The 15,657-nt window shown below is 41.8% G+C and overlaps 1 protein-coding gene across 3 annotated transcripts in view; it reads left to right on the top strand.

Moving 5' to 3' along the window:
• Positions 1-15,657, top strand: part of GRIA3 (glutamate ionotropic receptor AMPA type subunit 3) — a 210,227-nt gene that overhangs the window by 91,773 nt on the left and 102,797 nt on the right. For 2 of the 3 annotated variants that reach the window (XM_079962761.1, XM_079962760.1), the window contains exon 5: positions 15,374-15,427. The exons of the other annotated variant lie outside the window; for it this stretch is intronic. In XM_079962761.1, the coding sequence (XP_079818887.1) occupies positions 15,374-15,427 (54 nt within the window). The remainder of the gene's footprint in view (positions 1-15,373; positions 15,428-15,657) is intronic. 3 annotated transcript variants of the gene reach the window in all.

Raw genomic sequence — 15,657 nt, 5'->3', positions numbered from 1 at the left:
ATTATTTCTAAATAGGGTTGTTAGAGAGGGCTGTTATGTTTGTTTGTTTGTTTGTTTGTTTGTTTGTTTGTTTGTTTGTTTGTTTGTTTTAAGGTTGGGGGAGGGCTAGCAGAATATGCACTGGACTGTTTTTAAAGCTTGATCTGTGGCAATTTGGAATAAAATCATTTGATTAAAAGTGCACCATATGATAGATTATGAACCACCAGGGTTGTCCTCTTGTACTTTGTGTGAAATGTCATCAGCGCTCATGGCGCTGTCTAAATAATATATGAAGAATTCAATTTACTGAATCTAGTATTTGACTTTACAGCTTGGAATTTAATGGAAAGTCACAACTGCAGCCCAACTGTAAATTTGTTTACTAGGAAATCAGTCTCCCTAAGTTCAGCAGGGCTTTCATTCCTGGGAAGCATGCTTAGGCTTGCTGCCTAAAATTTCACAGAGCATTAGCATATTTTCCTGAGCAAATTTTCCATTATTGACTGATGGCAAACTAGCCTCCCCACTATAAGCAGTTCAGGAGAAGCGCTGAAGATGTGAATTGGTTCCGACAGCATTCAGCTCCAATCAAGCTGTGTGTTGAATCTGCATGGGTAACTGGGGTGCTTGGGTCATATCCTGCTGCTTTTGAGCTTAGCAGGAACATTGCAAGAGAGCCATGATGTTGAATTGCATTACAAAAAGCTGGCTTTTTGGTGATAGTTGGGAATTACCCATAAACATCCTTGGTTGTATTCTTCTTCTGATTTACACTGAAGATCCTTTAGGTTTATCTTCTGATCCTTTCATACAGATGTAGTGGAACTGTGGGTTTCTCGACCTGAAACAGGATCCTTTCCAAACAATGGTACTGATTCCTGGTATTACTAGGGATCTGAAATAACTGTTATGAATTTAGCTCACACCTGCTACATAGAACCCTAAAAGGGTTTGGTGGTCAGCACAAGTTTGATAGTAGGGATGGGGGATAAATATGATTTAGTTCATATTTAAAGACTAGCCTACTTAATTCTCGCTTTCTGAAAAAATACACAAACAGAAACACAGCCATCTTTTAAAATTCATACTCCTCTGAAAGTTGGGATGCAGTTCTTTAATCAAGTAAAGTGTACAAAAAGGAAATTGGAAATTGGGACAGAAGTGCTATCATTTTGATTCATAAAACTAATGCAATAAATCACATGCCTGAACGCACCCAGGAAAAACTAAAATTATATTGAGAAGAGGGAACAGACTTGCACTCTGTTGCTCTAGAAGGAGGATCAGAAGCAGTAGGTTTCTACTACTGTGGACCAGGAAAAAGACCCTGGGGGCATATTAGATGGCTCCATGAAGATGTCAACCCTGTAAATAGAAGCTGTGAAAAATGGGTGGCAGCTGTTGGGAAAAGTGCATTTTAGGGATCATTAGGAAAGGGGTTGAAGTATTGTAAGCCTGCACTTGGAATACTTGGAGACGCTGAACAAGGAGAAGTCTGTGATAATACTAAAACTGTGATAACTCCAATGAAACTGAATGTTGGAAGATTCAAGACAGAACAAATGAAAATAGTGTGGAAACTTGGTTTTCAAATGTAACCCATTCGGAAGACTATTCGAGTTCCAAAACATTCAAAAACCAAGAACTCAATACGGAAGCCTAAAAACGGAAAAATTAATACAAAAAACTCAATACAGAAGCATTCAAAAATGGAAGCATTTGGGGCATTTGAGTTCTGAATCATTCGTCAACGGAAACATTTGGAAACCAAGGTTCCACTGTACTTATCCACACAGTGTATAGTTAAACTATGGAACTCATTGCCATAACAGTGATGGCAACCAACTTGGGATGGTTTTTTTAAAAGGATTAGAAAAGTTAGTGAAGGATAAAGCTATCGATGTCTACTAGCCATGATGGCTATGTTCTACCTCCACTATTGGGGGCAGTATGCACATGAATCCCAGTTGCTGGGAATCAAAAGTGGGGAGAATGCTGTTGCACTTATTGTGGGCTTCCTGTAGATATTCAGATGACCACTGTAAGAACAGGAGACTGGATGAGATGGAACTTTGATCTAACCTAGCAGGCTCTTCTTAAGTTCTTATAAATGGTTTCTTATTACATCTGAATTGGGCCTCCAGCACCCATGAGGAGTAGAGTTTAACTATGGAACTGTCACAGAATATAGTCATGACCACGAGTTTAGATGGGTTTTTTTGTTTTTAGGATTTGTTTTTTTAAAAAAATAATATTTATTACTTTTAAAAAGAAAAAAGACAGAAGAGAAAAAACAAAAGAGAAAAAAAGACAATACAATACAATATATAAACAATACAAAACACAGCCTAAACCCATTAAACTAAACACATTAAACTAAACTAAACCAAACCCACTCCCTAACCCTAACCCTAACCCTAACCCTAGATAAAACAAAACAAAAACTACAGTGGTGCCCCGCAAGATGAATGCCTCGCAAGACGAAAAACCCGCTAGACGAAAGGGTTTTCCGTTTTTCGAGGCGCTTCGCAAGACGAATTTCTCTATGGGCTTGCTTTGCAAGACAAAAACGTCTTGCGAGTCTTGCGATTTTTTTCGCTTTCCCCCCTTTTTCTAAGCCGCTAAGCCACTAATAGCCGCTTAGCCGCTTTGTCGCTTTGCCGCTAATAGCTGCTAAGCCACTAATAGCGCTAATCCGCTAAGCCACTAATAGGGTTGCTTCGCAAGATGAAGAGACTCGCGGAATGGATTCTTTTCATCTTGCGAGGCACCACTGTATTAAAATAAAATAAATAAAATAAAATAATATAAAATATAAAATATAAAATAAAATAAAATAAAATAAAATAAAATAAAATAAAATAAAATAAAATAATACATCCCCCCTTTTCGATAATCTTTCTATCATTCCCTTGTTTCCTCGACCTCTTCTCACCTCCCTTTTTGTATTCCACTTCTACTAGTTATTTCAGCAGATCCTTTGCATCTTTCTCTATTCTCTATCATATTATAAATAACATATTTTTTTAACCTTATTTTAACATTAAAACTAAAATACTTATATATGCTTAACTCCTTATAACATTTCTGCTAAATCCATAAAATGTCAATCCACCATTTTTCTATCACTCATTAATTTTGTGATATTTCTATATATAAACTTTAAATTTTCCAATCTTCTTCCATCAACTCCTCTCCCTGGTTTCGGATTCTGCCAGTCCTTTCTGTCAATTCCATATAGTCCATCAACCTGGAGATCTTATGTCTGAGGCTCTTAACTCTTTTCCAGGTCCCTTCTGCAGATCTTCTTCATATTCTTTAATGCTAGAGAGCAAATCTCGAGAGAACTCCATCCTAACATTACTTTTATTCCTTCGGGACAGTTCAGCCAAATTTCCATAGTTGAAGCTAGGGTCTATACAGTGTTTCAGGATGTATTTCAAGATTCCTCCAAATCCAAAGGCCCCCAAAACTTCAATCTCCTCCAAATCCAAGTCCATGTCCCAAAAGTCAATTAATCCCTGGATAGAGGGATCTTTCCAACTTTCCTTCTTCAGTCCAAGCAGGGATCCAATCCTCAAAATCTGGCTTTTTCTAGATTCAATCATAAAAGGCCTCAATTTATAGTCCTCAATTTGCTTCTGTAGAACTAAGGATCCCGCTTGTGTTATTTTAGGTTCAAGAACAACGACTTTCTCCTTTTCCTCCACCATTTGTTCTGCCAAAGTAGGTTCCTGTGCCAGGTCCTGAATTATTTCTGTGTTGGTGCTCGCTTTTTATCTCAAATTAGTCACTTTCTGTTCCAAATTATCAATTTTAAAAGTCATGTCATCCGTCTTTTTATGAAGCTCTTCCAGCAAATAGTTTATCTTACATAATGCAGTCACAATAACTTCTCCTATCAACATTTTGAATGGTCCAAGGTCAATCTCTGGTTCTCAGAATCCTTATCTTGCAGCTGGAGACCTCCCAGTTACACTCCTATAACAATTTCAAAGGCTCCCTCTAGAGGGAAACAGTCTCCACTTGTATCAGTTCTTTCAAGCGCAACTCAAGCAATAACCATAGTTTCGATTTTCAGTTACTTTTTCTTCCATTTTAAATGCAGAAGAGGACAATGGAAACAGTATCTTACTCTTATTTTAGCTAGCTGTCAAATCCGTTCTGTCAATAAACTTTCCCCAAGCGTCATCTGGCAGCCCATTCCCAGGTTCAGAGCTGTGGTAATTTGATTTCCCCCTCACTCCTGCAGGCTTACTAAGTTCAAAATTTCCCCCCTCTTCACCTGCTTCCAAGGGGGGTTTTGTATTTTTAACCGATGGAGATTTAATCCTTTGTCAAAAGCTTTCAAAGACTTTAGCTTGTAACGTCTTTGCTTCAGTCTATTTACAAAAGCGGAAGGCGGACTTCCTGTTTATGACCTTCCCGCTTCGGCGCCAAATTAAGGTACTTAAAGATCCAATTTTCCGTTCTACTCACGGGTAGTTGTTTAAAATCTAATTGTCCACAGGAAAAAGCCAGCAACAGCAATGCGGCTTCACTCCGTGAAAGAAGCAGTCGATTCAAAGCACCATGCCACTCACCCCATGTCACTCCAGATCCCCAAAACAGGGTTTCCCCGCGAGTAGGGGAGGCGCAAAAGGTGCCAGCCGTGCCAGCCGAATCCCAGGTTCATAAGCTTCTCCCGCTTGTGATTTCAATGGGTCTCTGCCTTCGCCGTGGCGGTCAGACCCTGTTTTTCACGGAGTAAGTTCCTCCCGATCGGAGGAGCTCAGCCACTGCCGGAGGCGCCAACCCGGAAGCTGTTTTTAGGATTTGTTTTTAAGGGGATTTGATAAATCCATGGTGGAAACAGCTACCAGTGGCATGATGACCATATGCTACTTCCAGGATCAGAGACACCATGCTATTGCTTCACTGTCAAATGCAGTATGTGCCTGAATGCCAGTTGTTGGGAAGGGTGCTGTTTCACTCAGCTGATTGCAAGCTTCCTAGAGGCATCACTTCCTCTAATAGCAAATTCGTAATGAGTACCAAAAGGACTGGCGTCAAAGCAGGGCTAAGAGCAGAGCTGTCGCCAATCAGGTGCCATCAAGATATTTAGAACTACAGTGGTACCCCTGGTTGTGAACAGGATCCGTTCCGGAAGCCAGTTCACAACATGAAAAGAACGCAACCCACGTCTGTGCATGCATGGGTTGCAATTTGCCGCTTCTGCGTATGCGCATGTTGTCATTTTGTGAGTCTGCACATGTGTGAGCGGCGAAACCCGGAAGTAACCCTTTCCGGTACTTCCGGGTCACCGCAGGACATATCCTGAAAGAACGTAACATGAAGCGGACATGACTGTATTAAATTCCCTCCTACAGGAAGTAGCAATGGCCACCAACGTGGATGGCTTTAAAGGGTCATTAGACAAATTCATGATGGACAAGACTGTCAATGGTTACTAGCCATTGAGGCTGTGCTGTGTCTCCACTGTCAGAAGCAGTATGTCTCTGAACCCCAGTTGCAGGGAAACACACTCACGACCTGCTTGCAAGCTTCCCAGTGGCTTGTGATCGGCCACAGTGAGAATAGGACGCTGGTCTATGTGGGATTTTGGCCTTGTTCCCAAGGGCTCTGTCCTTAATAGCCAGGATGCTGCTGCCACTCCACTGCTGCCAGTATGTTTCCGAACAGAATTCAAAGTGTTGGTGCTGACCTTTCAAGCCCTAAATAGCCTCAACCCAGTATACCTGAAGGAGCATCTCTACCCCCATCATTCAGTCCAGACACTGAGGTCCAGCACTGAGGACCTTCTGGTGGTTCCCTTCCTGAGAGAAGTGAGGTTACGGGCAACCAGGCAGAGGGCCTTCTCAGTGGTGGTGCCTGCCCTGTGGAACACCCTCCCATCAGATGTCAAAGAAATAAACAATTATCTGACATTCAGAAGACATCTGAAGGAAGCCCTGTTTAGGGAAGTTTTTAATGACTGGTGTTTTAATGTATTTTTAATCTTTTATCGGAAACCGCCCAGAGTGGCTGGGGAAACCCAACCAGATGGGCAGGGTATAAATAAATTATTTATTATTATTATTATTATTATTATTATTATTATTATTATTATCTTCCACCTGAGGTGCTCAACTCATTCTGCCTAGTGGTAGCAATTGCCCTAAGAGCCATGGCTTGCTTTCCCAGTCAGGATTGATGTACCCCTGGGTTTACTGCTATGTGATTTACATTTTCTTTCTTTGAAAGTGTTTGCTTCCTTATTTCCAGCTCAACTCCTTATCACCACACAAGGTAAATAAATAAATAAATAAATAAATAAATAAATAAATAAGACAATCTCAGGGAAATTTTAAACACTTCTTAGATCTCTGCAGTAGGGATAGTCAAGGGGAAAGGAGAGGTCCTTTCTTCTTGGCAACTGTGTTTGGCTGATAATGCAGCACTGTGGGGTGGGATAACTCTGGATTTGCATATTTTGGATTGTCTTTTTTCCATTAAGCTTAGAAGAGAATTTACCCAGCCAAAGGAAAGGAAAGCAAGCAAAAGAATTGAAATGAATTATATATGCTGTTGGTGCATTTCGCTTCCTCTGGAGAATGAGTTTAGCATGTGCTTTCACACATTCTTGATCACTGTGGCACCATTTCTTAGACAATAAAAATGGGAGGTTCATTTCACTCTTATGTCTTGAAGATTTTATTTATTTATTTAAAAAGCTAGAATTAGCCATTCTGTGAATCAAGCCCAGAATGCCTTATTTGGATGCAGACCAAGGCAGGCCCCAAATCAATGTAAGACAATGTCCAGCATGGCTAACTTGAATTCCTCTGCAGAGGCATAATGGGAGAAGTCTTCTCTGGGAGTGGCTCATTTTGCATGGTGTGGAAACAGTGCGCAGGGAGAGGTTTCTCCTCCCTATCTCATTAGCACTAGAACTTGGATTCACCCATTGAAACTAATTGGTGACTGAGTCAGGATAAACAAAGGGAGTCACTTCCCCCAGTGCCTAACTCGTTTATGAGATGTGCTGCCGCAAAAAGAGGTGGTGACAATCACTTGGATTTGAAGGCTTTAAAGGAGGACATGACACACTCATTGCTACTTTTAAAACAGTGAGGGGGGACAGTAAAGGACATTTTCTAATGAATGTAGTAGATGGAGTATAACAATATGTCATGGGGCCCTGAGTAACAACAGTTAGTATGTGAATGTGGATAGAAGGAAGGAGCACATTCCTGTCTTATACTGAGTCAGATACTTGGTCCTTCACCCTCAGTACTGTCCACATTGAGTGGGAGAAGCTCTCCAGGATTTCAGCTTGGAGCCTCTCTTGGTTCTGCCTGGAGTTTTCAGGAACTGAACCTGGCATCTTCTGCTTACAAAGCTTACTGAGCTATGGCCCTTCCCACTCACGTCCCGCATCTCCTCCAAAAGAAAATATAGAAACTGTGATTTAACAGGTACAGGCAGGTGCCAGAAAAAATAGAGGCAGGCCCTGGTAGATATGGACAGTTGAGATATAGGGCTGCAAACGAGAATGCTCCTGTGAAATATATGCAGTGCTGTTTGCATTTACATCAGTTGTAGTCTGGAGGGCTACCCCCAGTCTGCACATATGGGACTTGTGCAGCCCTACATGGAGATGATGGGGAATGAAACTGAAACTGTCTGCATGCAAAGATGTTACTCTAGCACTGAGCTTCAACCCGTCCCCTGCTTCACAGACACACGGCTGTTTTCACCTGTGAAACATTGGATGGCAATGGCAGACTCCTGGCTTTAAAATTTCAGAGCTGCCCTGTGCAGTGCCTCCTCTCACCTTCTGTTGTTCAACATTGTTGCAGCACCCAATGCAAGCAAACTGGGCACAAAAAATGCTGCAAAATGGAAAAACAGCAGAAAAAAAAACATACCCAAAATTGTGAAGGTATGTGCGGGTATCAGCCACCCCATCAGTTAAAAATGGGCTCCTACATCAGCCACTACTGTGCTTGCTCACAGAGAGAAGCTCTTACTGTTTCCCCTCCATTCAGAATGGAAGGGAGGGTCGTTGTCCAATCCTAGCTTCCAATAAAATGTTGGCATTTTTTAGGGGAAGGAAAGACACTGAGCGAGTGCAAACAATGGCCAAGCAGGAAAAGCAAACTGTTTCCTGTGCATTGTGGGCTTTTGAAGGGATATGTACTGAGGTAGTGGTGGGCACACTGGCACAGATGCTACACTGGGCACCCCTGCTGTAAGCCTAAAAAAAACCTCAGTGTTGCCATGCAAGCAAATGCTGTGCTCCAGTCCTAACATTTACATCTTTGTTCAGCTTAAAATGAAAGATCATACATGTTGTTATTTTTTAAGGCATTACCTTAATTTCTCCATCTGTCTCTCAACTCAAGCATTGGGGTGGAAACTTCACTCGCAAGCAGAGTCACTCCTTAATTAGTTTCCAAGGCAACCTCTGGGGGGGGGAGAGGAACTTGGTTAAACTGAGTAGGAGAAAGCAGAAGAAAACATGGCAATGTCAAATGATAAGATAATGCCCTAAGAATTGGCTTTTTTCCAAGTAGCTTGGTAGATGGAGCATTTGCTCCATGTGCAAAAGATCCCAAGTTCAATCCCCAGCCTGTCCAAGAATGATTTCAGAAGATCCCTGACTGAAAATCAGAAGAGCCTCTACCAGTCAGTGTAGACAGTACTAAGCTAGCTGAACCAATAATCTGACTCAGTAGAAAGCAGCTTCCTATTCTGCAACAGCTCTTCCTTCCAATGAATGTGTCCAGAACAAAGAGGTGAAAATCTCCTCCTGGTTCTTTGTCCCACTTGGTTCTTGTGTTATACTTCATATAGTTCTAGGTTCTCCTATGTAGAAAAAGTGGCACGTGAATTTCATGTGAGCAAAGGCAAAGCTGCCACCAGCACCACCCAGCTGCTTCCTTGCAAGTAAATCTGCCAGTGGGTGAAAACCCCAACCACTACATGTTATGGTTCAGGTTTTTTCCAAGGAGCAATCCTCCATTTACTTGATCTATTAAATGTATTTGTATTGCACTCACAGTTTGTTCCAGTGCCTCTGGGTAACTTACATAGCCTGCTTTCCTTATATTGTCACATCACCTTTGTGAGGTAGATTAGGATGAGAGTGAATGAGTTGCTCAAGGGCTCCCATTGAAAGATGCCAACTACATGAATTAACTCTGCCCCCTTAACAGCAGATGGGCATATAAAATTTAAAATTAAGTAGACAGGGATTTTTCCTGGTGCTGAGGAAGAGTAATAGGGAAAGTTCCCCAGGAACTATCCAAAGTTTTCTGAACTGTCCCCCTTTCCAAGTAAGATGCAATCACATATCAGCAAAATCAGGTTGCATAATTTTAGTTGATTGGGAAGTTTTATACAACAAGCCTGCTTCCTCCATTGGGATTTTTAAGCTAAAGAATGGGAGAAATGCGCTGAAAAATGTGGGATAACACTCAGTGTCATCTAACATGTCTGCAAACAAATCAGAAAGAATGCTTACGAAATAGCTGACAACGTATAATCTCCTGCACAAACAAATCGGGATGAATGCTCAATAAATAGGTCATCGGGAAGTGCCCTGACATGAAAGCTCTCTTTCATTTTACACCCTACTTGCTGCTCCTGGAGAAGTTGTAAGTTAGGTTTCCTAAAACCACAGCTGGGCAGAATGCTATTATCTCAGAAATAACATTTTTGGAAACAGTGCTGCCTTAGATGAAACCCATTCTTGATCAATTCCCCAGGGTTATATTAAGTTTGCCCAGCTGATCTCATCCTCTTTTATAGCCTTCACCATCCTGGTTCACCCCTAGAGTATTGGACTACAGCTCCCATCAACCCCAGCCAGCATGACCAATTGTTGGGGATGATGGGAGTCCTGTCCAAATTATTGGGCAGGAACCAGATTGGGGAGGTCTACTCTAATTGTCTCAAAAACAACAACACAGGAGTGCTTAGAAAGCCTAACATACAGAAAAATCTTCTTTAAATGCCTTAATTTCAATGTGAATGTTACATGCACATTTTGGCTATTTGCTAGATGCCACCTTTAGCACTGCAGTCATAAAGGAAGAGCAGCCTATTCATTTTTTAAAATAAAATAATGAACTAAAACAAAAAATGGTAGACAACACAGAAGATTCTAGTGAAAACAAAGAAATAAAGAAAAAAGACTGTGCTTACGTGGGTGCATCTTATAACCATTTTCAGTAACCCGTAAAAACTGCTGTCTGTCCATTGGAAAAGTACCTCATTGTATGGTGCTTCTGCAGAATGAGAAAAATGCATTGGAGCAGGTCGATCTCTCATTGCCACCCCTGCTTAAGAGGAATATTTCTATGAGTTGTCAATTACTGCAAAACCCACGAAAATCTTTAGCAACGCCGTGTGTCATCTTCGATATTTTATCTGGTGGAAAAATATAATGGGCTCAGGAATATCTGAAATGTCACCTTTGGAAGCGGCAAATAGAAAAAAGAAAACACTGCAGCAAATGGTTTAACCCTCGTTTTAAAAGATAAGCATGGATCATTAGGCATTGATAGATCCGGGGAGCTAAAAAAAATGCATTCACAGTGTCTATCCTATATCCTTCAATAAAACTATTGTAGACACAGTTCCAGGGCTGGCACTAGGCCAAAGTGGGCCCTCAGAACAGGAGGGGCCTCCATGCCCCACTTCCACTGGCCTACTCCATCATATCTGCTTTTCTTCCTTTCTCTTCTAGAAGATTGTGTAAATGATACAGTTCTCTGCAGTCCTGGTGTTTCCCATACCACTTAACAGCAACAGACACACTTCCATCATCTCAGAGGCCCATCTTTGTCCCAGGAATTCCAAGTGTGTTGAGGGAAAGCAAAGATGGTGGCTAGAAAGCTTCTGAGATGAGAGTTTAGTGTCTGGTACTGAGCATCAACAAGGGAAGGGAGGATGAAAAGCCACAAGGGCTGCAGAGCAACTGGACTCTACACCACAAAGTTTCTATAACCCGATGATTAAAAAAACCTCTTTCTTTCCTCTGAAAAAACCCCCATAAACTGGAGAGGAAGATCGGGGTTCCACTGGGCTCCATGAGGCACACCAACCCATTGCTGGCACCAGCATTGTACAGTTCTATAAAACACCCACAAGTCGGAAATTATGACAATCATCCACGGGCAGGGGAGTGAGCAGATCATTTGTGTTTACCACTAGATTTCTTATGAAGTACAGTGGTACCTTGGTTTATGAACTTAATCCATTCCGGAAGTCTGTTCTTAAACCAAAGCATTCTTAAACCAAGGCGTGCTTTCCCATAGCAGCGGGGGACTCAATTTACAAATGGAACACACTCAACAGGAAGCAAAACATGTTCTTATTCCAAGGCAAAGTTCACAAACCAAAACACCTACTTCCGGGTTTGCAGCGTTCTTAATCCAAGTTGTTCATAAACTAAGCTGTTCTTAAACCAAGGTACCACTGTACTTAATTTCTTAAGGGTTAATGCTAAAGAAAGAGGCTTATGTTGTTGTTTACCTGCCTGTCTTGCACAATCAAAATAAATAAGCTGGCTAGGCTAAGGAGCTGAACAAAGATTCTCTGCTCTCATTGTAACAATTCTGTCAGTTTTCCCTCCAGGTTGCTAGACTCAAAAAATGTATACACAGTTGACAAGATTTATATGTTCTGCTTCTGTATTTCTGTTTTGTGGAAAGGCATTATCAAATTCATTTGCTCCTGTAGGGCCAATGCCAGTGTGGCTGATTGGTTCTGATAAGCTTGCCTCTCTTTCCATTCAGATTGCTGCAGTGTTTTCTCAGGCTTACATGCCGTTAGCTCTAGGCTAGGAAGATGTGCTGAATTCTAAAAGTACTATTAGGGCCTAATTAAGTCATTTTCCCTCTAACGAGCTTCGATTTCACCACATATATAAAACAAAACCTGATAAATTTCTTCTGGAAATGCTGCTATTTTCTCAAGCAGGGATTTGGCGGCTGCTGCACAGTGATCTTATAACCACATGATGCTTTCAGACTCTCTGCAGGAAATCTATTAGATTTCACAGAAGCTATACAGAGTGTCAGGTGCCCTGTGCCACGGACCCAGCAAGGCAGGGCTGGGCAGGGCAATATCAGAGCAATGAACTGAACAGACGTAGTAGAATAAGGATGAAGTTTTCAGGGTGCAGTTTCAGGGTGCCAGGAGTGCCAACTTGAATAAAATTTGGGGGAGACCCAGGTGAGAACCCGCCCTGCACAATCGATCACAAGTTGCAGCATGCACAAACCATTTGAATGGCAGTGTCCATCAATTGGGGGGGCTGAAATATTTTATTGGGGGGCTGAAGCAACCTCAGCCCCAAGAGGTTGGCTCCTGTGCTACCACAAATGTATGGTGAGGCACCCAGTTGGCCTGGTCTCTTCTACAATACCTCCTGTATACCTTAGTTCCTCATTTTTTGGGAGTGCCTTTTAAGTCAATCAACCCTTTTTTAAAAGAAAAAGAAAAAAGGATTCTGACCTCTGCAAGTTGTTATTGGTTTGGTTGACACCAACCATCTTTTGTTCTATCTTATCACTTTGCTTTACTGACTTTGAAACTTTCAGGGAGTGTATGCTAAGGTTGCCATATTTCAAACAGTGAAAGTTGTTGACCTTTTTTGGCAAAGTTGTTGGGCTTTTGGGGCAAAAATGCAAAAGAAATAAATAAATCCACTTTTAAAGCTATTTTTTATGGGAAGTCGACAAAACAGCCCTGCCAGCATGGGCTGCCATACATATGAATTTTCCAGGACATTTTCCCCTGATTTGCACCCGGACACTGCTGCAGTATTCTGGTTATGTCCAGGAAATCCCGGACATATGCAACCCTAGTGTATATGTGAATGTGCAATTGTTAACATATTCCTGGTATTCTTATTGTGCAGCTGAGCACATCATTAAAAAAAAAAAAAAACTCAGATATGCCATCAACGAGCAGAGTCCTGCCTTAGTTTCAAAACAGCTTTACCAAATAGAGGGTAATTAATGAACTGTTTGCAGTTTGCACATAGAAATGACTGGATTTGGCTGTGTGGGTAGCAGACATTCAAAGAGCAGCTGCAAAAGATTGTTCCCACTTAATCCTGGCAAGACAAAGACAAACTAAATGTAATAACATGGCATTTTCTTTTTTCTTTTTTTTTTTTAACATGGCATTTTCTATGTAGAAGCAGAGGGAAAGGTAGTGCAGGTTCTGGTTTTTTTCAGTAGAATTATCTGTCTCTGAAATCTAAATGAGCACTACTTCATTCTGATGATTACCGTAACTTTGCCTTCCAGTATATATTTCGAAAAGTTGTTCGTCCATCTGTTATGCATTTGAACATCTCTTAAGATCATGCCACCAAAATCTGCGCATATCAGAGATTAGGAATTTGTGAACTTCCAATCTTCTTGGACTGCAGGTCCCATCAATTCTGACTGAGGCTGATGGCTGCTAGAGTTTGACAACATCTGGAGGGCCCCAGGTTTCCCATCGCTTGTCTGTATAAAAATATAAAAGTAGATTATTTGGGGACAGATCATTGGTCCATCTAGCTAGTACTGACTGCTCTGATTGGCAAAGGATGTCCAATGTCTCAGGACTAACAGCCTTTGTAACTTGAAGTTGCCAGGGATTGAACCTGAATCCTTCTGCATGCAACATCTACTGTTGAGCCACGGGTTTACAATTTTGTCTAACTTCACAGTTACAGAACACATAAGGTAAAGGTAAAGGGACCCCTGACCATTAGGTCCAGTCGTGACCAACTCTGGGGTTGCGGCGTTCATCTCGCTTTATTGGACGAGGGAGCCGGCGTACAGCTTCCGGGTCATGTGGCCAGCATGACTAAGCCGCTTCTGGCGAACCAGAGCAGCGCACAGAAATGCCGTTTATCTTCCCGCCGGAGCGGTACCTATTTATCTACTTGCACTTTGACATGCTTTCGAACTGCTAGGTTGGCAGGAGCTGGGACCAAACAATGGGAGCTCACCCCATTGTGGGGCTTCAAACCGCTGACCTTCTGATCAGCAAGCCCTAGGCTCTGTGGTTTAACCCACAGCACCACCCACGTCCCTACGGAACACATAAGTTTAGTCAATTCTGCATTACACATGCATGTGTATAAATATATACTACATGCAAGATTCAAAAAAAGAGATAAAATTACAGAGCAGACTCTCCTGTTTCCTACACATATTTCTGGTGTGGTCTCCAGGTATCACATTTGGACTGCAGGCTGGATGTTGGTCATCCATTATGCTTGAACCTGTGAGTGTGGCACAGGCTTTGGCCCTCTCTGCTGACCAATAAGACATAGGGAGAGTGCTGCAGAGGCAAAATCTCTGGAAAGGATGAACAGCTTTGTTTAAAGTACTTAACAACACATGCCTCATTCCTTAACAACTCAGGGAGATTTCTCCATGGAAACCTAACCGCATAACTTGAGTCATTGTGTTGTTCTGTGCCAAGAACTTCCAAGGTTCCCAGGAATACTGTGGCTCAAGGAGATATGGAAACCTTGTCTGTGGTCTTTTGCCTGTTCTGTAGATACAAGTCAACACTTAGATGCCACTATCACCAAGCAATGGATGTTCATTTGTGAAGGTGCCCTAAGTATAGGTTGCCAAGAGAGCTTGTTGAGATTCCATCTTGGTAAGGAAAGTAAGAAGTGTCACTTGGACAAAAGTTGGGGAACGGCCATTGTTCCCTGGTAGAGCATCTGCTCTGCATGCAGAAGGTCACAAGTTCAATCCTATCATCTCTAGTTAAGGCTAGGAGATAACTCTTTCTGAACCATTGGAGAGCCACTGCTAGTGTTTGTGGATAATACGGCTGTGGATAGACCAGTGGTTTGATTCAGTATGTTCCTATGATGCATTCCATGCAGGATTCGCTTTAAGGTGTTCCTTCCACCAACACCACCCCAGAAATATATAGACTCCATGTTTCTTTCGCAGTTAGCAGTTCCAAGCAGAGATCTATGCAAGACTAGACAAGAGATTAATATGTTGCTTTCATGAACAATGTGTTCTATACCCAGTCAATGAATCCTCACCATTCTCAGTATCTGTGCAAGGCTAATATGACCTGGGGAATAGGCACACATGATCACAAAGTAGAAAATCTACCATCAGATGCATTCCAGCACAAGGTTCCATTCATTTCAAAAACGGAATTTGCATGGGAGAAGTCCTTTGTTGTGAGCTTTTGTGCAACACTTCCCTGTGTGGAAGGCAATGTGAATAGCAGGGGTCACCACAGAAATCCTTGCACATGTGCCTCAAAGTCAACATCACCTTATGCTTGCCTTTTTATTCATGTGGAATTACCTGCAGCTAAATTATGTGTCTTTTTTTCCCTTTCTTTATCCCTTATACAGGTTGCAACCCTTAGTAAACATTCCAGAAGTTATCACTACATGCTTGCTAATCTGGTAAGACCTTCTGTCTCTCTCTCCCTCCCTCTCTCTCTATCTATTTATTTATCAATGTAGGAGATTTAGCATGACTGCGGGAAATAACATACTGACCTTTAAGTCATGCCATTCCTAATTGCCCAAGCAAACTGAAGGATGGTCACTAGAATCTGATGAACTGTGTGCAGCTAGTTCCATATTCCCAGGATTAATGTTTCAAACCACCTCACACTTTACCGTCTCACTCC

Source organism: Podarcis cretensis, assembly GCF_951804945.1.
Source record: "Podarcis cretensis genome assembly, chromosome: Z".
Classification (NCBI taxonomy): domain Eukaryota; kingdom Metazoa; phylum Chordata; class Lepidosauria; order Squamata; family Lacertidae; genus Podarcis; species Podarcis cretensis.
The sequence above is the reverse complement of the archived record's forward strand: the minus strand, read 5'-3'. Positions and strand labels throughout refer to the sequence as shown.